We start from the raw sequence: 24,604 nt of genomic DNA on the forward strand, positions 1-24,604 counted from the left end.
TTCATGAGTCCTTAACTAGGACAGTGGATCTGGGCAAGCCTTTGATATGCAGATAAGCTTCATAATATGTTTCCGCAGGGCGAAATCAGGAATGTCTGGTGCAATTTTTTTTCCTGATTTCTTTTTAAAAACAAGGTCATCTATCCACCCACCATTTATATATACTCTCCTAATTTGGCAGGCTTTCTGCGTGTCTCTGTCAATGGACATCTGTGCCCTTTCCTTCACATGGGCATTTCATTTGCCAAATTAGTTTCCTGTTGGTTGAGGGAAATAATCAGTGGTCAAACCTTCTAGGGATACATGTGTTTTCTCACACGTACACACAATATCAGGATGGCACAACCTTCCCTTGCTTGGTGCCCTCCAGGTGTGTTGGCCTACAGACAGGGGTTGTGTTGCTGGGTATAATGGGAGATGCAGTTGGGCACACCTGGTCAAGAGACTGGTGAGAATTGGGGTAAAGCATAGGCCCAAGCGGAGTAGACACCAACACAATGAAACCAGAACATCCTTTGTTGTAGTTATGTGCTTTCAAGTCATTTCCAACTCACAATGGCCCTAAGACAAACCTACTGCGGGGCTTTCTTGGCAAGGTTCTTCAGAGGAGGTTTGCCGCTGTCCTCCTCTAAAGCTGAGAGAGTGTGACTTGCTCCAAGTTACTCAGAGGGTTTACGTTACCTAGGTTGAAAAAATGTTTCCCCCCCAAGCAGAGCTCCTGATGATTTGTTTCTTGACAAGGTGACCAAAGCAGTCAAATGAGTTTCAAGTGCCATGGGATTTGACTTGGCTTATCTGAATGAGAACAGATTTTGGTCATGACATCTTGCAAACTGAATCTTTTAGTATTGTCTTTGTTTCTTCTTCTTTTTAAAGGATCTGGGTAACTCTGTATTGCTAAATTTGGCACTCCCTTCCGATTCCCTATAACAGCAATGTTGGTAACTGTGGAAGCCAAAACATCTTCTCATTTAGTTAGGTCTAGAGTGTGTTGTTCAGCAGACTGTCACAGTGCAGAAAACCAACCAAAGGCTGAAATTATTCCAGAGAGTCTTAAAACATCTTTGAAAATACTGAGTTGCTCTTGTACCTGAAAGATCATATTTTCCCTTAGCCTTTTGTAGGCAAGTGAAGACCTCTTCTGTTTCAGCAGGCCTCAAATGGCTAATTGCTCAGGAGGAAAGCCAGCCTTTCAGAATGTGCTGAATTGTTTGGTGTTTCCTTTTTAAAGGCCTTGCTCTTAACTGCTTTTAATTTTATTGATAGTCTAACTATACAGTAGTTATACATTTTTATATATCATTTGAAAGGTATATCTTTGCAAGCAGACCTGAGAAAGGGGCAGAAAAATAGTGACGATGTTGTTGATTGATAATAACTGTATGATTTGTTATTTGGACTCTGTACTTTAGAGATCACATTCCCTCAGGCTTTCAACAGCAAAAGACCTTACCTGCTCAGATAAATCTGTTCCAGAGGCAACAGAAGACACATTTCCAACAACATGCAAAGTAAAATGGTCTTCAGAGCTATCTATAGCCTGAATCTGTGGTTTCCAAACTTTGGTCCTCCGGATGCTTCGGACTTCGACACCCAAAATTTCTGTTGGCCAAGGTAACTGGGGCTTCTGGGAACTGATGTCGAACATGCCTGGAGGACTGAGGTTTGGAAAACACTGGGCTGAATTAGAGTCCGCCATATTGGTGGCTAGCCATCTGTGGATTGATGGTCCTGAGGATCACCCCACTGCATATAAGCCAAAGGTGTGGAGCGCCTGTGGGCATGCCAACATGGGTGCACACACATCGCCACCCATTGACTAATACAGGCTTGAGCTTCCACAATTTTCTCCATCCACAGGCATGCCCAGTACCAAATCACCGTTGACAGGAAGGGCCTAAAATACTTCCCTTGGCTTCTGACAAGATACTCCACTACTACTGCCTTTGCTCATGATCTGTATGGAAAGTGTCCTTCTTCTCTTCACAGATATGCCACCGCTGCTACCAATGGACCTCAAAGGAGAACCTGGACCTCCTGGAAAGCCTGGCCCAAGAGGACCACCTGGCCCACCTGGCTATCCTGGGAAACCAGGGACTGGGAAACCAGGGCTTCATGGCCAACCAGGACCTGCTGGCCCACCTGGCTTTTCTGGCATTGGCAAACCGGGCATCCCAGGGCTTCCTGGCAAGGCAGGGATGAAAGGGATGCCTGGGATGAAAGGTGAGCCCGGCATGAGAGGCGACCAAGGGCCAAGAGGTCTTCCAGGCCCACCAGGGTTGCCCGGACCAGCTGGCATCTCTGTTAATGGAAAACCAGGAGCACCTGGTAGCCCGGGACTACCAGGATTCCGGGGGGAGCCGGGTGCAAAAGGAGAGCCTGGCCCTCGTGGCGAGCGTGGCATGAAAGGTGAAAATGGGATTGGGAAGCCCGGACTGCCAGGAATAAGAGGAAATGGTGGGGTCCCAGGCCCTGCAGGGCCTCCCGGGCCCCCAGGCATTGGGAAACCTGGACTCAACGGCCTGCCTGGTGCTCCAGGTGACAAGGGTGACTCAGGGCTCCCAGGTGAGCCAGGGGTCAGTGGTCAGCCTGGACCCATGGGCCCACGTGGCCCACCAGGTGTGGATGGAATTGGTGTGCCGGGGGTTGCTGGTGTACCGGGCCTACAGGGCCCCATGGGTCCCAAGGGCGAACCCGGTCTGCGGGGCCTTCCAGGTATGCCTGGCCCTACAGGATATGGGAAGCCAGGTCTACCTGGCTTAAAAGGGGATCGTGGACAACCAGGTGTTCCAGGACTCATTGGGGACAAGGGGGAGCCAGGAATGGATGGAGAACCTGGTGAGATGGGTCCTCCTGGCATGACTGGGTCCCCAGGCCCTCCTGGTTCTATGGGTATGCCAGGCAAACATGGGATTCCAGGCCCTAAAGGGGAAGCTGGGCCCAGTGGGCCTGCAGGACTACCAGGCATGCGTGGGGATCAAGGGCCCAGTGGCTTTGTGGGGAAGCCAGGGGTTCCTGGAGAGAGAGGACTGCCAGGGCCACAAGGGATGCCTGGCCCCACAGGCCCCAAGGGGGAAACTGGTTTCATGGGGCTTCCTGGGGTGCCAGGACTTACAGGGCCCATGGGGTCAAAGGGAGACTCTGGTATTCCAGGGCAGCCAGGCCTCAGAGGCCCATCAGGTATACCAGGTTTACAAGGGCCTTCTGGTCCAATGGGGCCCCAAGGTTTACCAGGACTCAAAGGAGAGCCTGGCTTCCCCGGAGCCCCAGGAGTTGGCAAAGTAGGGGAGCCAGGAATTATAGGTCCCATTGGGCCACCAGGAGTTCCTGGCAATCCTGGATTGAATGGGCTACCAGGGCCACCTGGGCCACCAGGGCCACTGGGTGCGCCAGGGATGTTTGACGAGGCAGGAATCGCTGGCCTCCACTTGCCAGACGGAGGCGTAGAGGGAGCAGTGCTGGGGAACGGCAAGCCCGGGAAGCCTCAGTACGGCCGAGGGGAACTCTCTTCCCAGATGATGCCTGCCTTCACTGCCATCTTGACCTCACCATTCCCAGCTTCAGGAATGCCAGTCAAATTCGACAGGACTTTGTACAACGGGCAGAATGGTTATAATCCAGTGACGGGGATCTTCACCTGTCCCATTTCTGGCATCTATTACTTTGCCTACCATGTCCACGTTAAAGGAACTAATGTCTGGGTGGCACTTTATAAAAACAACGTGCCTGCCACCTACACCTACGATGAATACAAAAAAGGCTACTTGGACCAAGCGTCTGGTAGTGCCGTGCTCGAACTCAAAGAGAATGACCAAGTCTGGATCCAGATGCCGTCAGATCAAGCCAATGGTCTTTACTCCACTGAATACATCCATTCTTCTTTTTCCGGATTCCTTCTCTGTCCCACATAACGGCTGTTGGGAACCCCTGCTTTTATCCACTTTAGCCATAAACTTGTCCTTTTTTAAAAAAAAATTAAAAATACAAAAGTCACTGGGAAGACGGTGCAAATCAGTGGTTTGGAACCACTTTGACCAAGCCAAGGAGTTAATATGGAAGAGAAAATTTGGTGGTGATTGTACCATCTTTGCATTCAGAATTACCCAAGTGGCTGCACATTGAACACAAATATTAACTTGGGGAATCAGCTGCCAATTTTCTTAGGACGCACAGAAGGCACTCGATAGATGGCAGTGTGCAGGGGGACTGCAGCCTACAACATAAACAGTTGTAGAATTCCTCTATCACCTTAAGGCACCTCCTTCCAAATTTGGCATTTGTCCATGTTTCCGTTTTCTGTTTTCAAATGTGATTTACGTCAGTTTCTTGAGACAAAAATGAAGACTCCCCACCCCCAAAGGGTGAATTGTGATTGTGGAATGCTTTACATAAGCACCTTTTACACAATACTCAGCACATCTTTAGAGCAAGTATATGGGAAAGGGGATGGCAAATGAAACGTATTCCAAAACCACTGGAATTTTCTGATTCCCCTGAAAAACAACCACCAAGAAGATTCTGCAGTACATGTATGATAACCCGTTATTAACTGAAACAGCTAAATGTCCTTCATCTGAAATTCAGCAATCTAAAAACCTAAGATTCCATGAATGCTGTTGGTTGACAATGCCAGCCTTAAGGCACTGCAGGCATGGCTTCAGTTGCTATTGGCTTGACTTGAGAAAGGTTGAACTGTTCACATCAAGGTGCCAGTTAATAGACCCTTTTATTCAGGATGTCTACACTTTTTGTTGAGAGCGGTGGGAGAACCCATCACTCACGAAGTTTATAATTTAAAAAAAACGGGACTCAACCATACGTTTCCATTCAGTAATTTTTTTTTACAACAGTGCTATTAATGTTAGCTACTTTAAAAGTTATTCAGTATAGTGCAATATCTATTTTAAAAGGTGGGAAGTGTTGTGTGCAAGGATTTCTATGCCTTACGAATATTTTCGTTGTCTGGTGCATTTTTTTTACCACTTTATATCAGTAATGCTTGAAATGTCCCTTTTCTTATTCTAGGTCACAAGGTTATTCACAGCTTCTGGAACAGTGGGTATGGCTGTGGTCATATGAATATCTTAGTTGACTAGGAGCAATCAAACGCTTTGGGCTCGCACAATAAGTGGCAATGCATAACCCTAAATGGTTAAAAAGAGAACTGTCTCATCCAGGAAAAATAATGTGTTTAAACTCCCTTTCCATACAAGCCATTTATGAAGAAAACAAAAGGCATTAATCTTGTCCAGGGTTTTTCAAGTGCATGGCTCAAGCATCTTAGTGTAATTCTCCAGGTTTAGTGTACATAGAAACATTTAAACATTAAAATAGACATTCAAAATGCATTTGTGAACCAATATTCTGAACGGCATTTGAGACAAGTCACATTACGGAGCTTAGAAATATCTTAAAAACCCCAAGGATGATATGGAATTGAAATTTGGGTCACCTGTATTTCAGTTGTGTAGCTTCCTTCCTTCTTCCTTTTTCCTTCCTTCCTTCAATGTAAAATGTGTTTGTTGGACTTAGACACAACAAAAGTATAGGCCCAAGATTTCTGGTTCCATCTGATGTGTTTTTAAATTCCTGGAGAGGAGAAGGATGCCAAAAGCATACTCCACTTGCAATAACATCTTTGATTTGACATTCAGTCACCACAGGCTAAAACTGAAGAAGCCAAGTACACACATTTTCTGCGTGCCTGATACTGGAAGAGGGATTCTAGACTTGTGCTCTTGACTTAAGTGTATTTTCCTGTGGAGGAGAGCATTAAACTTCCACGGTTAATGCCAACAGATGAAAGAAAATGTGCTACTATTTAACAAAGTCACATTGCCTGAGGTGGGAAAGAATGGTCAATAAGTATTTTAACAGCAGCAGAGAACTGCATAAATCCAAGCTTTGTTCCTTTCGGTACCTTGTACACAATTTATTTATACCGGTTTCTTATGATGAGATAACCTTTTTTTTTCCTTTGTAGATTTATCACTTGTTTTCTGGCTGGTAAGACAGAAAACACAGTAACCATTTACACATTTATCTCCAAACTCAGAGGTATTAAAACATTCAGTTCCATAGGGAAGGTTTTGCAGCCTCACTATCCTCTTCTCGTACAGATGGTAAACCTGCTACAGGTATACAGTTTTAAAGAACCTTTTAACTTAACATGCATACCGAAAGATGCTGCCATCACACAAAAGAAGATGACGTATGGGACGAAGAGGCTGACTGGAAAGTTATGGGGTGGCTTATTATTATTATTGACACATTCAGTGCCTGCTATTTGTCTGTGACAAAGGTTGGGTTTTCATGTTGGAAAAGCATATGGGAACTAGGTTTCAGTCAGTAGACAGAAGAGGTGTGGAGACTTAACTAAGCATTGCAATATGCATTTTATATACCATTTCTCTCTCTTTTTTTAAAGAAAAAAGTTTGCCTCTGGTATCTTCATTTCTAACCTACTATATAGAGGATTTTTAGTTTTGTAAATACTTATGTTACATGCACTGTTTCATAGTAAATTTGGTTTTTAAATGCACTCTTGTTTTGTGATCAAAACTGGCCTTCACTTCTGAACTGAAACTACAGTACTTGATTGTATTGAACCAACATCAATAAATCTTATTTTACAAAGAGATATTCATTTGTATTCCAAGTTACCACCTGCATTAAAAAAAAAAAACCTTAGGCAAACATATTTTTGCTGATCTTTAGAACAAATCCTTTCTTTGCTCAAACTTGCACATTACAAGGGGAAAGAAACTAAAGAGGTCTGCAGTCCAACAGCAACCCAGAGAGCTAAGCCTGGACCCTCACTTGTCCACTTACAAACTGATCCAGTGATACTGGGGCATGCATAACTGTTCTTCTGAAAGGCCTCTGTCTATATGAAGCTACCAAATAGGTACTGGAAGACTGCAGTTTTAGGCCAACATGTACAACCTCTAATTTGGTTACTTGCCTTCTTGAAAACAAAGTACAGAACTCTATCTGGGCTAAACTGTTCAAGACTTTTACCTGTACTCTCCAACAATTAGCAGATAGAGTGAGCTTTCCCCCTATAACCCCCCAGTGTGCCTTTGTCCTGATTTCAACGTCACCAGAAAGCCCAATGTGTATAGGCCAAACAGTACAGCACCATTCCAGATTAAACTGTGGCATCAACTACACAGCCGGGATCTATGTTGTGGATTGTACACATAAATACCCAAGAGTTACTCCACAAATACATTTGCTAACATCAGACATTTTTGGTTGGATGGTTAACTTCTCCTTCCTTCTATGCGCCCAAGAGAATGCTTATAATTTGGCCTCCATCAGCCAAAGTTCATTTTACATTTATCACCATCAGTTTTACTGATTCATTCAGTACACCTCACAATTAAAATCTTACTAAATCAAACATGACACATTTAAAAAATAACGGCAGCACATGTTCCTGTTTTAAGACACCTGAGAAATCAGATTCTATGTATTCCAAGTTACTTACTAGTTAGTTAAAGAAGGGAAAGTTTTGCTTTTCCTTCTTGGGCTGTTGCCAACTACCAAGCAAATGCAGAAGCCATTTTTTTTTTCAGATTACCTTCTACCCTAGTATTAGTTGAAATGTGATAACATGAATCTGATGGCACATAACCCTGTTTTTATCTTATTTCCTAAGCATAGGGATGCCCTTTCTCCCCCTTGTGGGTTTTGTAAACATTGTTTGTAAAATCTGGCTACCAAACCACCACCATGAAGCCAAATTTAGACCAAGCACCTTGCCATACAATGCTGGACACAGTGAGTTAAGAAAAACATTTGACTCCAACTCGGATTTAATTATAAAAGTCTAAAACTCAGAGGTGGCAAAAAGATGTAGCGGAAAGCAGCTGGCACTTTTGAGTATCTTCATCATACTGTCAGTACTTCCTAAGCATGTTTTCCTTGAGGAAATATCCCCCATTGCAGAAAGGTTTTACCTCCACCAGAACAAAGATCTGATCACCGGATTCCATTTCTCTCACTCTGTGGCTCAGACCTGCTGGCAGAACAGGTCATACAAGGTGTCAGCCAGCTTCTCTGTCTCCTCGTGAGATTCACAGCTATGCTTCCAACTTTGGGGCACCTGTTCTTCCCCATAATACGCCCCTGCAATTGCTCCAGCCATAGTTGCAATTGTGTCCGTGTCCCCACCCAGTGAGATGCAGTAGATAATGGTCTGTTGCAAGTTGTTGTAGTCCTCAGGGAGATCTGGTTGAGATTCCATACAGCGCAGGAAGGAATAGATGGCAGTGGGGACAGAATGGAGAGCTGCAATGCCATTGCCTGAGAAAACAATCAGTTCCCATCAGCAGGTGGCAACAGGTGAATCTGGCCTTCCAACACAAGCTCTCAATTCAGACTGAAGATTAATGCAAAGTGTTCAGAAGAATTATAGGAATGAGTAGCTTTAAAAGCACAACGTTTCTCCATCACACAGAAACTTGACAAAGAAATCAGCAAAAACAGGTATTTTTCCAGTATGCAAAGGGATCCTGTAGCACCTTTGAGACTAAGTGAAAGAAAGAAAGTTGGTAGCATAAGTTTCCATAGACACGAGTCTAAAACATGCATCTGAGGAAGTAGGCACTAGTCTATAAAAGCTCATGTTATCAACTTCTTTCTTTTAGATAGTCACAAAGTTGCTACAAGATCTCTTTGCACATTCATTTTCCAGGCTAATAAAGCTGTATCTTTGAATTCTACCACCTGTTTTTTATCCAGGTGTAGGTAAGGATTTCCCAAGTACTGAGCCTCCTCACCTTGCCTCTTTCCTTAGTATGGCAGGGAATTGAAGAACTGCCTCCACTAAGAACAGGGCAGAGGCCCCATCCTTCATTGCAAAGTACTACATTCTGGTCACAAAAGTGGTGGGCACTGCTTTTGCTGAGAGATACGCTTACCTAATTCTAACACCACATCTGATCTGGGCACACTGCTCTTCTCCAAAAATTCTTTGATCTTTTTTAGGCGCTTTGAAAAGGGTAATTCCTCATAGCCCAGCCTGTAGAAAAGAGAGATGAAACAAATGTTTCCCTAAGTTATTGCCTTGTGTTACATCAAAACACAAGTGTAAGCCTCCCCTTGAGCCGAAATTACTCACATTCGGGCATCAGCAAGAGACTTGTCATCGCCTTCCACATCCTCCATGTGGCCAATCAGCTGCTCCAGGAACTCATCCCGATTCAATTCCCCCTGGAGAGCATAGTGAACGGCCAAAGCCTGCAGTATGGCTCCATTATAGCCCAGGGAGTTTGAGTGGGTGAGCTCAGCACTCAGTTTAGCAAACTGCAGAGGCAGAAAGGGCAGAAAATCCAAACCAGAAGAGTTAAAATAAACCTGTGCTAGGATCTTCTTGGATAGCTGCAATGAACACATGCTGCTGCAGGAAAACTATAAGACAGTCGCTTGCTGACCTTTGTAACATTTGCAATAATCAGTATCTTTAATCTCAGCTACCTATCAGCAAGGTATGGAAGTAGTCTCCCACTGTAGCTCCACCATAACAGTGGGTTACAACAACTAGAATCCTCTAGCTGAAAGGGCCACTTTTTGTTCTTGAAAAAGAACAAAAACAATTGTTTCCATGCTCTGATATAATCATCAGATATAATTTACTTCATCAGGGATTATGCAGATCAGCTGAATGTGCTTAGAAACACTTTTCAGAAACACTTTCCAGGCTTTCACATGTAATGCACTAAGGTCTATGTTGATATGGTGAAGGATACTGGGGAGGGGCTTGTATAGGTGTCCCTGCTCCCTACGTACCTTCAGCCCATGCCTGGCCGCACTAATGGAGGCAATATGTGCAAGGAGTGTGCATTCAGAGAAGAGCCCAGTGTACAGTTAATTTAGGAGCAGCCCAAGAGATAGGGGATATTGGATTAGGCTCTCTTCTATTAATATAACTCATCCAACCCTCTCTTGGGCTACAGGGTGCTATTAGGTTTCACAGCCCCCCTTAACAGCACATATTATGAATCTACTATTGATGTCAACAATAAGTCTCTTCCATCTGTTCAAACAGTACTTCCCAGGGCTGAGGAAGTGGAATGAGATGGAATCGGGTGGAGGATGACCATGCCACACCTGATGGAAACCTGATGTCATAAGATTCCCAATCAAAGTGCTAGGAGTTTCTGCCAGGAATCAGGATTTCAGTTGGTACTTCCAAGAAAGGCAACAGGATCATTTCCCTTCCCCTGAGCCAACATTTGCAGGAGAAATACTCTTGCCATCTCTGTATATAGCAGGGATTCCTCCTCCATGAGGGAAAATGGCTTCTTGAAAGGGGCAGAGGCAGTTGGGAGCTTAAAGAGTCAGTAGGGACCAGTTTCCAATCCCCTGGTGGAAGACTGAATCCTTTCCCTCACTCTAGGGATGATATCTGGTACCACAATATTTGGCTGTATCCTAAATGTTCTTATTGTCATCTGCAACCCACATTGTTCAAGACATTTACACCTATTCCTCACAGCTAGCAGTCCTTGAGAGTCCCAATATCAACACTTCTTTAACACATAGCTGTATAGAAAGCCAAAGCTTGCAAAGCTTGTTAATGGGTTGACATGCACTGAAGTTGGAAGAGGGCTTTTGGGCACCTCCTCACTCACTAATGCCATTTTTACAGATCAGAAGTTGCAATTTAGGCATTTAGAAATCACTTCTGTTAATTAAAAAAAAAAAAACATTTTCTGGCTGGAGGGGGACAATATTTAGTGAAAAACTGTACCTCCTACAATCTATATTTTGACTAAAAAAGAAAAAAACAAACATTTTTATCTTCCCCTCATCCCCACCTCAAAATCAGGTCTACATGATCTGACAGGGTCAAAGTCTCTATGGCCTACTGGCTAACCCCAATCCCAGCCGTAGAACAAAATTCCATGGTCCAAAAAATTACCAAGAAAGTGGCCCACATAGAGACACAACACTCAAACATATTCCAGCTAAGCAAAGAACATCTGAAGCAGGCCACTGTATGTGAAGATCTTTCTGCTATTACAGAAATACTATTCAAAATACCAGTACAGAAATACTAGTCAAGAAGGAATCAGCATACCTTCCTTACATCTTGAACGTTTGAGTAAGCAAGTGGGATGCCTGCCACTCTCATTGCACCACCATTCCCATAGGAGCCTTTCCCATTAAACTGCTGCCTTGCTGGTTCAAACACATCTCTGCATTTGGGGCTGAGGAGTTTCTTGAAGACTGTAATCACACCAGCTCCATAGGACCGGTCAGGGTCCCTCTTATATTCCTCAGCGAAACTGCCAGGAAAAGAACTGGTTATAACACAATCCATGTATATTCTAGGGCCTTATATGTATATTCTAGGGCAGGGGTGCACACATACACAAGGTTAAAGGGACACTTTCAGTTATTTCCTGTAACTAAACAGCCCTCACCTATCATTTTTCTGGACATTGTGTGTGTATGTATGTGTATTTTACAGTGTTTGGGGACTATTTTGGCTGCCCTCCAGGCAACAATTAAGCCCAAAACTACACCCGTGAAGGTGTGTTTTGGCTGAAAACTACATTTTTTCAGCTATTTTGTAGGGTGTAGGATCCAGGAGGGCTAGAGACCACACAGGAGCCCTATGCTACATGCCCATATGACTCTCACACACAGGAGCCCTATGGGCTACATGCCCATATGATTCCCACCCATAGCTTAAGAGTTATGAATGGCAGGAAATGTGTCCAGTAAATGTGCTTAATGTGTCCAGTAAATTTGGAAGCTGTGCCTGCTGGTTTGCCCTGCAATGAGAATCACATTCTCTATAGCAATAAATGAACACAACAGTTAATGAAAGTAATGCGTACTTCTAAGATTCTCAGTTGCATTTAGTACATTATTATTATTATTAACCTTTATTTATAAAGCGCTGTAAATTTACATCTACTCAAACTTCTCTGGAGGGTAACATAAGGTTTTTGCATGTGTGGTCTGACAAGATATGCAAAATAGCAGCTAGTTGTTGTTATGTGCCTTCAAGTCATTTCTGACTTATGACGACCCTAAGGGGAACATGTGGAATTTTCTGGGGTGGAGACTGTGTGACTTGTTCCAAGTCATGCAGTGGTTTTCCATAGCCAAGCAGGGAACTGAACTCTGATTTCTAGAGTTGTTGTCCAAAACTCAAACCACTGCACCATATTAGCAGCTATCTGCCCTGAATGCATATGTCTGTACAAGAAAATGTTAGAAGAAATTCTGAGTTGTCTGGGAACCTTCACTGCTGTGGGAGATGGCTTACCCTTTGGGGGGAAGTGGGGAATGGTACGCTGAAACTCCACTTTAGTCACCATATTAACCACAATGGTTCGTGGGCCACATCTCATTTATGTTAAAAATTGGTAAGGTAGAATTAAGTGCAGTAACATTCAAACTCATCCATTCATTTAGCCCAGTATGGCCTGCACCGAACAGCAAAAGATGTCTGGAGGGAGAGTTTTCTCAATACTCCTTGCCAAGACCACATATTGCAACTACAGCTGTCTCCTTACCTCTTTGCCATATCCACTTCATCAAAGTCCCGCTTGGCCAGTAGCGACCTTACCACACAGTGGGTCATGGCTGTGTCATCGCTATAGAAAAGGGTTTCTGGGAAATTAAAAAAAACAGAATAAACTTATGGTAAACACATACATCAAACTTATTATTTCCACTTAAGCCTTGATACTTTTTGTGAACTGTTCTATATGGAAGGTAGCCACCTTTACTTATTTACTTGCCTGTGTATTACTGGCGTTCAATAAGCAGGTAGAGTCCCAGTGGCATACATACTCACATAACCAATGGCACTGGATAAATTATGCCATGTACAATTATTCAAAATGTAGAATTCAAAGATATAGCCATGTTAGTCTGTAGAATCAGTATGTAGAGAGATCTTGTTACACCTTTGAGAACAGCTGAAAGAAAGAAGCTGGCAGTAAGAGCTTTCCTAGCCTTCAGTCTACTTCTTCAGATGCTTTTGCTCACCAGATGCTTTTGGTGCTTAAATGAGGGTCATAGAATCAGAGGATCCTACAGCTGGAAGAGACCACAAGGGTCCTGGATCTGGAAAACCAAACACTACTTACTGTTCTATACCCTTTAGGAGTTCAAATGGAAGGAAACTGTAACTCCTTCGCTTTTAACAGCTGCAACTAAGACAGTCTCATAGCTGTCTGGATCTAGATCAACAACACCGTTGTTGCTGCGTGCTTTCAAGTACAGTCCGTCCTCGCCTTATGCGGGGGATCCATTCCGGATCCCTCCACATAAGGCGAATTCCACCTATGCTCGAGCCCCATTGGAAACAATGGGGCTCGTGCGCGGCGGTGCGGGGGCGCGCGGGGTGCAACGGGTGCAAGCACCCATTCAATTGAATGGGACGCGCCGCCCCTTCTGCCCCGCGCACGTGCCGCGGCTTGAGCGCATATGCTCAAGGCTGCATATGGCGTGCCCACGTATGGCGCGGGTGCACTGTAGTTTTTTACTTATGGCAACCCTAAGGCCATAAGGCTAATTAGTTAAGGCCTAAGGTCAAAGGGTTTTCTTGACAAGTTTCTTCAGAGGGGATTGCAGGGAACAGCATCGGTGCAGTGCTGACTCCAGTCCTGTTTGTCATTTTGTCCTTTGGGGAGCTACAGGGCCCTGGACTTTGACTCCAAGGTCTTCTAGCAAAACCCCTCCTTGAAAAACCTCTGGAAAGTATGAGAACATGCTGGAAGGTGCACAAAACAGGATTTCTTGAGGCAATGGAAAATTAGCTTTATAAACACACACACACACACACACACACACACACACACAGCAGTTTCTTCAACTTCTGAGAGAAGCAAAAAGGTTACTTCCTGGGCAGCAGCAAAAGCTTGCTTCCTGAGTTACAACCAGAAACGTACTTCGCTTTTTGATGCCAAAAAAGGCTTGCCGTTCAAGAAACACAAATACACAATTCTCAGAGGTACTTGAGGTTGAGTTTTGGAAGGAGCCTATTATGACTAAGCTTTTCTTTGAGAACTGCACCCAGACCCAGAACTGAACCCAGTATTCCAGGTGAGGCTTCACCAAAGCAGAGCAGAGTGCAAGTATTACTTCCCTTGATCTAAGACCAGTGGCCCCCAAACTGTGTGTGCCCTTTAAGAGACTTTGGACTTCAGCTCCCAGAAGCCTCAGCCATGTTGCCCAATAGTCTGGGATTCTGGGAGGTCAAGTCCAAAAGCCCTTAAAGAGCACCGTTTGGGGCAATTATTCCCAATGCTTCCCTATTGGCAATTATTCCCAATGCTAGCCTATGGGCAAATATTCCCAATGCTTCCCTATGGGCAGATATCCTCCAATGCTTCCCTATGGGCAGATATTCCCAATGCTTCCCTATGGGCCAATATTCCCAATGCTTCTCTATGGGCCAATATTCCCAATGCTTCTCTATGGGCAAATATTCCCAATGATTCCATATGGGCCAATATTCCCCAATGCTTCTCTATGGGCCGATATTCCCCAATGCTTCCCTATGGGCAAATATTCCCAATGCTAGCCTATGGACAAATATTCCCAATGCTAGCCTATGGGCAAATATTCCCAATGCTTCTCTATGGGCAAATATTCCCAATGCTTCCCTATGGGCAAATATTCCCAATGCTTCCCTATGGGCCAATATTCCCAATGATTCCCTATGGGCAAATATTCCCAATGCTTCCCTATGGGCAAATATTCCCAATGCTTCCCTATGGGCAAATATCCCCAATGCTTCCCTATGGGCAAATATCCCCCAATGCTTCCCTATGGGCAAATATCCCCCAATGCTTCCCTATGGGCAAATATTCCCAATGCTTCCCTATGGGCAAACATTCCCAATGCTTCCCTATGGGCAAATATTCCCCAATGCTTCCCTATGGGCAAACATTCACAATGCTTCCCTATGGGCAAATATCCCCCAATGCTTCCCTATGGGCAAATATTCCCAATGCTTCCCTATGGGCAAACATTCCCAATGCTTCCCTATGGGCAAATATTCCCCAATGCTTCCCTATGGGCAAATATTCCCAATGCTTCCCTATGGGCAAATATTCCCAATGCTTCCCTATGGGCAAATATTCCCAATGCTTCCCTATGGGCAAATATTCCCAATGCTTCCCTATGGGCCAATATTCCCAATGCTTCTCTATGGGCCAATATTCCCAATGCTTCCCTATGGGCAAACATTCCCAATGCTTCCCTATGGGCAAACATTCCCAATGCTTCCCTATGGGCCAATATTCCCAATGCTTCTCTATGGGCAAATATTCCCCAATGCTTCCCTATGGGCAAATATTCCCAATGCTTCTCTATGGGCAAATATTCCCAATGCTTCCCTATGGGCAAATATTCCCAATGCTTCCCTATGGGCAAACATTCCCAATGCTTCCCTATGGGCAAATATTCCCAATGCTTCCCTATGGGCAAATATTCCCAATGCTTCCCTATGGGCAAATATTCCCAATGCTACCCTATGGGCCAATATTCCCAATGCTTCCCTATGGGCCAATATTCCCAATGCTTCTCTATGGGCAGATATTCCCAATGCTACCCTATGGGCAGATATTCCCAATGCTTCCCTATGGGCAGATATTCCCAATGCTTCCCTATGGGCAAATATTCCCCAATGCTTCCCTATGGGCAAATATTCCCCAATGCTTCCCTATGGGCAAATATTCCCAATGCTTCCCTATGGGCAAATATTCCCCAATGCTTCCCTATGGGCAAATATTCCCCAATGCTTCCCTATGGGCAAATATTCCCCAATGCTTCCCTATGGGCAGATATTCCCCAATGCTTCCCTATGGGCAGATATTCCCCAATGCTTCCCTATGGGCAGATATTCCCCAATGCTGCCCTATGGGCAGATATTCCCCAATGCTGCCCTATGGGCAAATATTCCCAATGCTGCCCTATGGGCAAATATTCCCAATGCTTCCCTATGGGCAAATATTCCCAATGCTTCCCTATGGGCAAATATTCCCAATGCTTCCCTATGGGCAAATATTCCCAATGCTTCCCTATGGGCAAATATTCCCAATGCTTCCCTATGGGCAAATATTCCCAATGCTTCCCTATGGGCAAATATTCCCAATGCTTCCCTATGGGCAAATATTCCCAATGCTTCCCTATGGGCCAATATTCCCCAATGCTTCCCTATGGGCAAATATTCACCAATGCTTCCCTATGGGCAAATATTCCCAATGCTTCCCTATGGGCCAATATTCCCAATGCTTCCCTATGGGCCAATATTCCCAATGCTTCCCTATGGGCCAATATTCCCAATGCTTCTCTATGGGCAAATATTCCCAATGCTTCTCTATGGGCAAATATTCCCCAATGCTTCCCTATGGGCAAACATTCCCAATGCTTCTGTATGGGCAAACATTCCCAATGCTTCCGTATGGGCAAACATTCCCAATGCTTCTCTATGGGCAAACATTCCCAATGCTTCCCTATGGGCAAACATTCCCAATGCTTCCCTATGGGCAAACATTCCCAATGCTTCCCTATGGGCAAACATTCCCAATGCTGCCCTATGGGCCAATATTCCCAATACTTCCCTATGGGCAGATATTCCCCAATGCTTCCCTATGGACAAATATCCTCCAATGCTTCCCTATGGACAAATATCCTCCAATGCTTCCCTATGGGCAAACATTCCCAATGCTTCCCTATGGACAAATATCCTCCAATGCTTCCCTATGGGCAAACATTCCCAATGCTTCCCTATGGACAAATATCCTCCAATGCTTCCCTATGGACAAATATCCTCCAATGCTTCCCTATGGACAAATATCCTCCAATGCTTCCCTATGGACAAATATCCTCCAATGCTTCCCTATGGGCAAACATTCCCAATGCTTCCCTATGGACAAATATCCTCCAATGCTTCCCTATGGGCAAACATTCCCAATGCTTCCCTATGGACAAATATCCTCCAATGCTTCCCTATGGACAAATATCCTCCAATGCTTCCCTATGGACAAATATCCTCCAATGCTTCCCTATGGGCAAATATCCCCAATGCTTCCCTATGGGCAAATATCCCCCAATGCTTCCCTATGGGCAAATATCCCCCAATGCTTCCCTATGGGCAAATATTCCCAATGCTTCCCTATGGGCAAACATTCCCAATGCTTCCCTATGGGCAAATATTCCCCAATGCTTCCCTATGGGCAAACATTCACAATGCTTCCCTATGGGCAAATATCCCCCAATGCTTCCCTATGGGCAAATATTCCCAATGCTTCCCTATGGGCAAACATTCCCAATGCTTCCCTATGGGCAAATATTCCCCAATGCTTCCCTATGGGCAAATATTCCCAATGCTTCCCTATGGGCAAATATTCCCAATGCTTCCCTATGGGCAAATATTCCCAATGCTTCCCTATGGGCAAATATTCCCAATGCTTCCCTATGGGCCAATATTCCCAATGCTTCTCTATGGGCCAATATTCCCAATGCTTCCCTATGGGCAAACATTCCCAATGCTTCCCTATGGGCAAACATTCCCAATGCTTCCCTATGGGCCAATATTCCCAATGCTTCTCTATGGGCAAATATTCCCCAATGCTTCCCTATGGGCAAATATTCCCAATGCTTCTCTATGGGCAAATATTCCCAATGCTTCCCTATGGGCAAATATTCCCAATGCTTCCCTATGGGCAAACATTCCCAATGCTTCCCTATGGGCAAATATTCCCAATGCTTCCCTATGGGCAAATATTCCCAATGCTTCCCTATGGGCAAATATTCCCAATGCTACCCTATGGGCCAATATTCCCAATGCTTCCCTATGGGCCAATATTCCCAATGCTTCTCTATGGGCAGATATTCCCAATGCTACCCTATGGGCAGATATTCCCAATGCTTCCCTATGGGCAGATATTCCCAATGCTTCCCTATGGGCAAATATTCCCCAATGCTTCCCTATGGGCAAATATTCCCCAATGCTTCCCTATGGGCAAATATTCCCAATGCTTCCCTATGGGCAAATATTCCCCAATGCTTCCCTATGGGCAAATATTCCCCAATGCTTCCCTATGGGCAAATATTCCCCAATGCTTCCCTATGGGCAGATATTCCCCAATGCTTCCCTATGGGCAGATATTCCCCAATGCTTCCCTATGGGCAGATATTCCCCAATGCTGCCCTATGGGCAGATATTCCCCAATGCTGCCCTATGGGCAAATATTCCCAATGCTGCCCTATGGGCAAATATTCCCAATGCTTCCCTATGGGCAAATATTCCCAATGCTTCCCTATGGGCAAATATTCCCAATGCTTCCCTATGGGCAAATATTCCCAATGCTTCCCTATGGGCAAATATTCCCAATGCTTCCCTATGGGCAAATATTCCCAATGCTTCCCTATGGGCAAATATTCCCAATGCTTCCCTATGGGCAAATATTCCCAATGCTTCCCTATGGGCCAATATTCCCCAATGCTTCCCTATGGGCAAATATTCACCAATGCTTCCCTATGGGCAAATATTCCCAATGCTTCCCTATGGGCCAATATTCCCAATGCTTCCCTATGGGCCAATATTCCCAATGCTTCCCTATGGGCCAATATTCCCAATGCTTCTCTATGGGCAAATATTCCCAATGCTTCTCTATGGGCAAATATTCCCCAATGCTTCCCTATGGGCAAACATTCCCAATGCTTCTGTATGGGCAAACATTCCCAATGCTTCCGTATGGGCAAACATTCCCAATGCTTCTCTATGGGCAAACATTCCCAATGCTTCCCTATGGGCAAACATTCCCAATGCTTCCCTATGGGCAAACATTCCCAATGCTTCCCTATGGGCAAACATTCCCAATGCTGCCCTATGGGCCAATATTCCCAATACTTCCCTATGGGCAGATATTCCCCAATGCTTCCCTATGGGCAGATATTCCCCAATGCTTCCCTATGGGCAAATATTCCCAATGCTTCCCTATGGGCAAATATTCCCAATGCTTCTCTATGGGCAAACATTCCCAATGCTTCTCTATGGGCAAACATTCCCAATGCTTCCCTATGGGCAAACATTCCCAATGCTTCCCTATGGGCAAACATTCCCAATGCTTCCCTATGGGCAAATATTCCCAATGCTTCCCTATGGGCAAATATTCCCCAATGCTTCCCTATGGGCAAATATTCCCCAATGCTTCCCTATGGGCAAATATTCCCAATGCTTCCCTATGGACAAACATTCCCAATGCTTCCCTATGGACAAACATTCCCCAATGCTTCCCTATGGGCAAATATTCCCCAATGCTTCCCTATGGGCAAATATTCCCAATGCTTCCCTATGGGCAAATATTCCCAATGCTTCCCTATGGGCAAATATTCCCAATGCTTCCCTATGGGCCAATATTCCCAATGCTTCTCTATGGGCCAATATTCCCAATGCTTCCCTATGGGCAAACATTCCCAATGCTTCCCTATGGGCAAACATTCCCAATGCTTCCCTATGGGCCAATATTCCCAATGCTTCTCTCTGGGCAAATATTCCCCAATGCTTCCCTATGGGCAAACATTCCCAATGCTTCCCTATGGGCCAATATTCCCAATGCTTCTCTATGGGCCAATATTCCCCAATGCTTCCCTATGGGCAAATATTCCCAATGCTTCTCTATGGGCAAATATTCCCAATGCTTCCCTATGGGCAAATATTCCCAATGCTTCCCTATGGGCAAACATTCCCAATGCTTCCCTATGGGCAAATATTCCCAATGCTTCCCTATGGGCAAATATTCCCAATGCTTCCCTATGGACAAACATTCCCAATGCTTCCCTATGGGCAAACATTCCCAATGCTTCCCTATGGGCAAATATTCCCAATGCTTCCCTATGGGCAAATATTCCCCAATGCTTCCCTATGGGCAAACATTCCCAATGCTTCCCTATGGGCAAATATTCCCCAATGCTTCCCTATGGGCAAATATTCCCCAATGCTTCCCTATGGGCAAATATCCCCAATGCTTCTCTATGGGCAAATATTCCCCAATGCTTCCCTATGGGCAAATATTCCCAATGCTTCTCTATGGGCAAATATTCCCAATGCTTCCCTATGGGCAAATATTCCCAATGCTTCCCTATGGGCAAATATTCCCCAATGCTTCCCTATGGGCAAATATTCCCCAATGCTTCCCTATGGGCAAACATTCCCAATGCTTCCCTATGGACAAATATCCTCCAATGCTTCCCTATGGACAAATATCCTCCAATGCTTCCCTATGGACAAATATCCTCCAATGCTTCCCTATGGACAAATATCCTCCAATGCTTCCCTATGGGCAAACATTCCCAATGCTTCCCTATGGACAAATATCCTCCAATGCTTCCCTATGGGCAAATATTCCCAATGCTTCCCTATGGACAAATATCCTCCAATGCTTCCCTATGGGCAAACATTCCCAATGCTTCCCTATGGACAAATATCCTCCAATGCTTCCCTATGGACAAATATCCTCCAATGCTTCCCTATGGACAAATATCCTCCAATGCTTCCCTATGGGCAAACATTCCCAATGCTTCCCTATGGACAAATATCCTCCAATGCTTCCCTATGGACAAATATCCTCCAATGCTTCCCTATGGGCAAATATTCCCAATGCTTCCCTATGGGCAAATATCCTCCAATGCTTCCCTATGGACAAATATCCTCCAATGCTTCCCTATGGACAAATATCCTCCAATGCTTCCCTATGGGCAAATATTCCCAATGCTTCTCTATGGGCAAATATTCCCAATGCTTCCCTATGGGCAAATATTCCCAATGCTTCCCTATGGGCAAATATTCCCCAATGCTTCCCTATGGGCAAATATTCCCCAATGCTTCCCTATGGGCAAACATTCCCAATGCTTCCCTATGGACAAATATCCTCCAATGCTTCCCTATGGACAAATATCCTCCAATGCTTCCCTATGGACAAATATCCTCCAATGCTTCCCTATGGACAAATATCCTCCAATGCTTCCCTATGGACAAATATCCTCCAATGCTTCCCTATGGGCAAACATTCCCAATGCTTCCCTATGGACAAATATCCTCCAATGCTTCCCTATGGGCAAATATTCCCAATGCTTCCCTATGGACAAATATCCTCCAATGCTTCCCTATGGGCAAACATTCCCAATGCTTCCCTATGGACAAATATCCTCCAATGCTTCCCTATGGACAAATATCCTCCAATGCTTCCCTATGGACAAATATCCTCCAATGCTTCCCTATGGGCAAACATTCCCAATGCTTCCCTATGGACAAATATCCTCCAATGCTTCCCTATGGGCAAACATTCCCAATGCTTCCCTATGGACAAATATCCTCCAATGCTTCCCTATGGACAAATATCCTCCAATGCTTCCCTATGGACAAATATCCTCCAATGCTTCCCTATGGACAAATATCCTCCAATGCTTCCCTATGGGCAAACATTCCCAATGCTTCCCTATGGACAAATATCCTCCAATGCTTCCCTATGGGCAAACATTCCCAATGCTTCCCTATGGACAAATATCCTCCAATGCTTCCCTATGGACAAATATCCTCCAATGCTTCCCTATGGACAAATATCCTCCAATGCTTCCCTATGGGCAAATATTCCCAATGCTTCCCTATGGACAAATATCCTCCAATGCTTCCCTATGGGCAAACATTCCCAATGCTTCCCTATGGACAAATATCCTCCAATGCTTCCCTATGGGCAAACATTCCCAATGCTTCCCTATGGACAAATATCCTCCAATGCTTCCCTATGGACAAATATCCTCCAATGCTTCCCTATGGGCAAATATTCCCAATGCTTCCGTATGGACAAATATCCTCCAATGCTTCCCTATGGGCAAACATTCCCCATGCTTCCCTATGGGCAAATATTCCCAATGCTTCCCTATGGGCCAATATTCCCAATGCTTCCCTATGGGCCAATATTCCCAATGCTTCCCTATGGGCCAATATTCCCCATGCTTCCCTATGGGCAAATATTCCCAATGCTTCCCTATGGGCCAATATTCCCAATGCTTCTCTATGGGCAAATATTCCCAATGCTTCCCTATGGGCAAATATTCCCAATGCTTCCCTATGGGCCAATATTCCCCATGCTTCCCTATGGGCAAATATTCCCAATGCTTCCCTATGGGCCAATATTCCCAATGCTTCTCTATGGGCAAATATTCCCAATGCTTCCCTATGGGCAAATATTCCCAATGCTTCCCTATGGGCCAATATTCCCCATGCTTCCCTATGGGCAAATATTCCCAATGCTTCCCTATGGGCCAATATTCCCAATGCTTCCCTATGGGCCAATATTCCCAATGCTTCCCTATGGGCCAATATTCCCAATGCTTCCCTATGGGCCAATATTCCCAATGCTTCCCTATGGGCCAATATTCCCAATGCTTCCCTATGGGCAAATATTCCCCAATGCTTCCCTATGGGCAAACATTCCCAATGCTTCTCTATGGGCGACTGTTCTCCAATGTCTTTCTATGGGCAAATACCCTCCAATGCTTCCCGAGGCTACCTTCCTCAGAGTCCGGCTTCGGGGGCTGGAGGTTGCGAGCAAACTGGAGCACCTCCGTCAGGTTGACTGACTCCAAGGCCTCGAAGCCGCCCCCCAAACAGTCCCCGAGGAGAGCCCCCAACAAACAGCCCCGGAAGCGGCTACGAGGAAGCGACGACGCCACCTTCGCCGCCATCTTGGCCTCGTCCTGGGAGAACGCGCGCCCCCTGGCGGCCAACTCTCGCCATTGCGCCATTGACCACAGCAGCGGCCCTCTTTAGTCCCCTCAGAAGAACACAATTCAAAGTCTTAGCTTCACACCTTATTTTTCAGCCCTCAAATCCACTGGGGGGGCCTTATATGTGTGTGTATAGTTATCTATAGCATGACACTGGTTTGAGTGTTGGGCTAAACTATATATATATATATATATATATATCTACATACATACACACACACATATATATAAGAGCACATAGTTGTTCACACACATAGTTGTTGTAGCCCAACTATATACCTATACACACATATATAAAACTGATAACTATAACTAGTTATAAGTTATCTAGCAATATAGTTATCAGTTTTATATGTGTGTGTAGGTATATCGTTGGGCTACAACTATGTGTGTGTGGATATATATATATATATATATATATATATATATATAGAGAGAGAGAGAGAGAGAGAGAGAGAGAGTTGTAGCCCAACACTCAAACCAACGTCATGCTATAGATAACTATAACTAGTTATAAGTTATCTAGCAATATAGTTATCTATGGCATGACACATTGGTGTGAGAGTTGGTTGGGCTGAAACACTATATATATATATATATATATATATATATATATATATATAGTTGTAGCCAAACATTCATATTACTGTACCATGCTATAGGTAACTGTAACCAGTTATAAGTTATCTGTCAATATATATAGGTATATAGTTGGTTACAACTACGCGTGTGTGTTATATAGTTATAGCCCAACACTCAAACCACTGCCATGGTATAAATAACTATATAATAGTTACAGTTATCAGTTATCTATCAATATAGTTATCAGTTATCTATCTATATATAGAGGTATCTATAGCATGGCACTGGGGCTTGAGTGTTGGGCCACAGTGCCATGCTATAGATAATTCTCTCTATATATATATATATATATATACACACACACACACATATAAAATAGTTATAGTTATCAGTTATCTATCAATATAGTTTATCAGTTATCTATCTATATATAGGCATCTATAGCATGGCAGTGATTTGAGTGTTGGGCTACAACTACATGTGTTTGTGTGTGTGTGTGTGTGTTATATATATAGTTGTAGCCCAACAATCAAACCACTGCAATGCTCTATCTATCTATCTATCTATCTATCTATCTATCTATCTATCCATCCACAATAGTTACAGTTATCAGTTATCTATCAATATACTTATCAGTTATCTCTCTATATACAGAAGTATCTATAGCATGGCACAGTGGTTTGGGTGTTGGGCTACAACTACAGGTGTGTATATATCAGTCAGCAAAGTGTTTTGTGAACCACATTTTACACAACTTGGGTATGAGAAGCAGCAGGGAGAATGAAGTGACATTTCATCATCAAACAACGACTTTCATCAAACAACGACTTTCATCATCACACAACGACTTTCCCTGCCTCTGTTCACAGCATTGGCTGCTTATAAATGTGACATTTTCTTTTCTAAAAGCATGGTTTTATGCCAAACCCTCGAAAACACTTTATTTAATTTACACAGTGTTCTATCCAGTGTTTTTGAATTATTTCACTTTATATATAGCTTTCAAATTTCAAGTTAAATAAAACACCTTTTTGATTTAGTCTAAACCTGTTTCATTCACACTTGTCTTAACCAGAGGATTTATTCTTGCGTCGTATTTTGAGCACTCAAAGAAAAATGGTGACCTTACCAGCTTTCTCACCCTGGAAACATCTTTGTTGTGAGCATGTAACATCGCTCATCTAGTAAAGGGTTTCCATCCGTTATTTTGGTGGCTATTGAGCTCAAAACAGTGATACATAGGGCCCAT

General features: G+C 44.2%; 2 protein-coding genes across 3 annotated transcripts in view; one reads left to right on the forward strand and one right to left on the reverse strand.

Moving 5' to 3' along the window:
• The window catches only part of COL8A2 (collagen type VIII alpha 2 chain), a 133,578-nt gene extending 128,707 nt beyond the window's left edge, over window positions 1-4,871 (forward strand). For both annotated transcript variants that reach the window (XM_089478208.1, XM_089478209.1), the window contains one exon: window positions 1,990-4,871. In XM_089478208.1, the coding sequence (XP_089334334.1) occupies window positions 1,990-3,911 (1,922 nt within the window). In that variant the 3' untranslated portion in view covers window positions 3,912-4,871. The remainder of the gene's footprint in view (window positions 1-1,989) is intronic.
• A 209-nt stretch (window positions 4,872-5,080) lies between these two features.
• ADPRS (ADP-ribosylserine hydrolase) lies at window positions 5,081-22,742 on the reverse strand. Its single transcript, XM_089478210.1, has 6 exons — window positions 22,557-22,742; window positions 12,540-12,636; window positions 11,090-11,297; window positions 9,128-9,312; window positions 8,928-9,028; window positions 5,081-8,310 (listed from the first exon to the last, which is right to left on the reverse strand). The coding sequence occupies exons 1-6, from the start codon at window positions 22,729-22,731 to the stop codon at window positions 8,018-8,020; spliced, it is 1,059 nt and encodes a 352-aa protein (XP_089334336.1). The 5' UTR covers window positions 22,732-22,742; the 3' UTR covers window positions 5,081-8,017.
• Window positions 22,743-24,604: the final 1,862 nt, after the last annotated feature.

This window comes from Sceloporus occidentalis, unplaced genomic scaffold, assembly GCF_023333645.1.
Source record: "Sceloporus occidentalis isolate IW3139 unplaced genomic scaffold, rSceOcc1.0.p SCAF_13, whole genome shotgun sequence".
Taxonomy (NCBI): domain Eukaryota; kingdom Metazoa; phylum Chordata; class Lepidosauria; order Squamata; family Phrynosomatidae; genus Sceloporus; species Sceloporus occidentalis.

Excerpts from the sequence above, each read along its gene's own strand:
- ADPRS (XM_089478210.1), bottom strand. The coding sequence starts at position 22,731 with ATGGCGGCGAAGGTGGCGTCGTCGCTTCCTCGTAGCCGCTTCCGGGGC. Across the intron at positions 9,029-9,127 it reads TCTCTTGCTGATGCCCGAAT|GCTGGGCTATGAGGAATTAC; the intron begins GTGAGTAATTTC and ends TCTTTTCTACAG. Across the intron at positions 8,311-8,927 it reads AGATGTGGTGTTAGAATTAG|GCAATGGCATTGCAGCTCTC; the intron begins GTAAGCGTATCT and ends TTGTTTTCTCAG.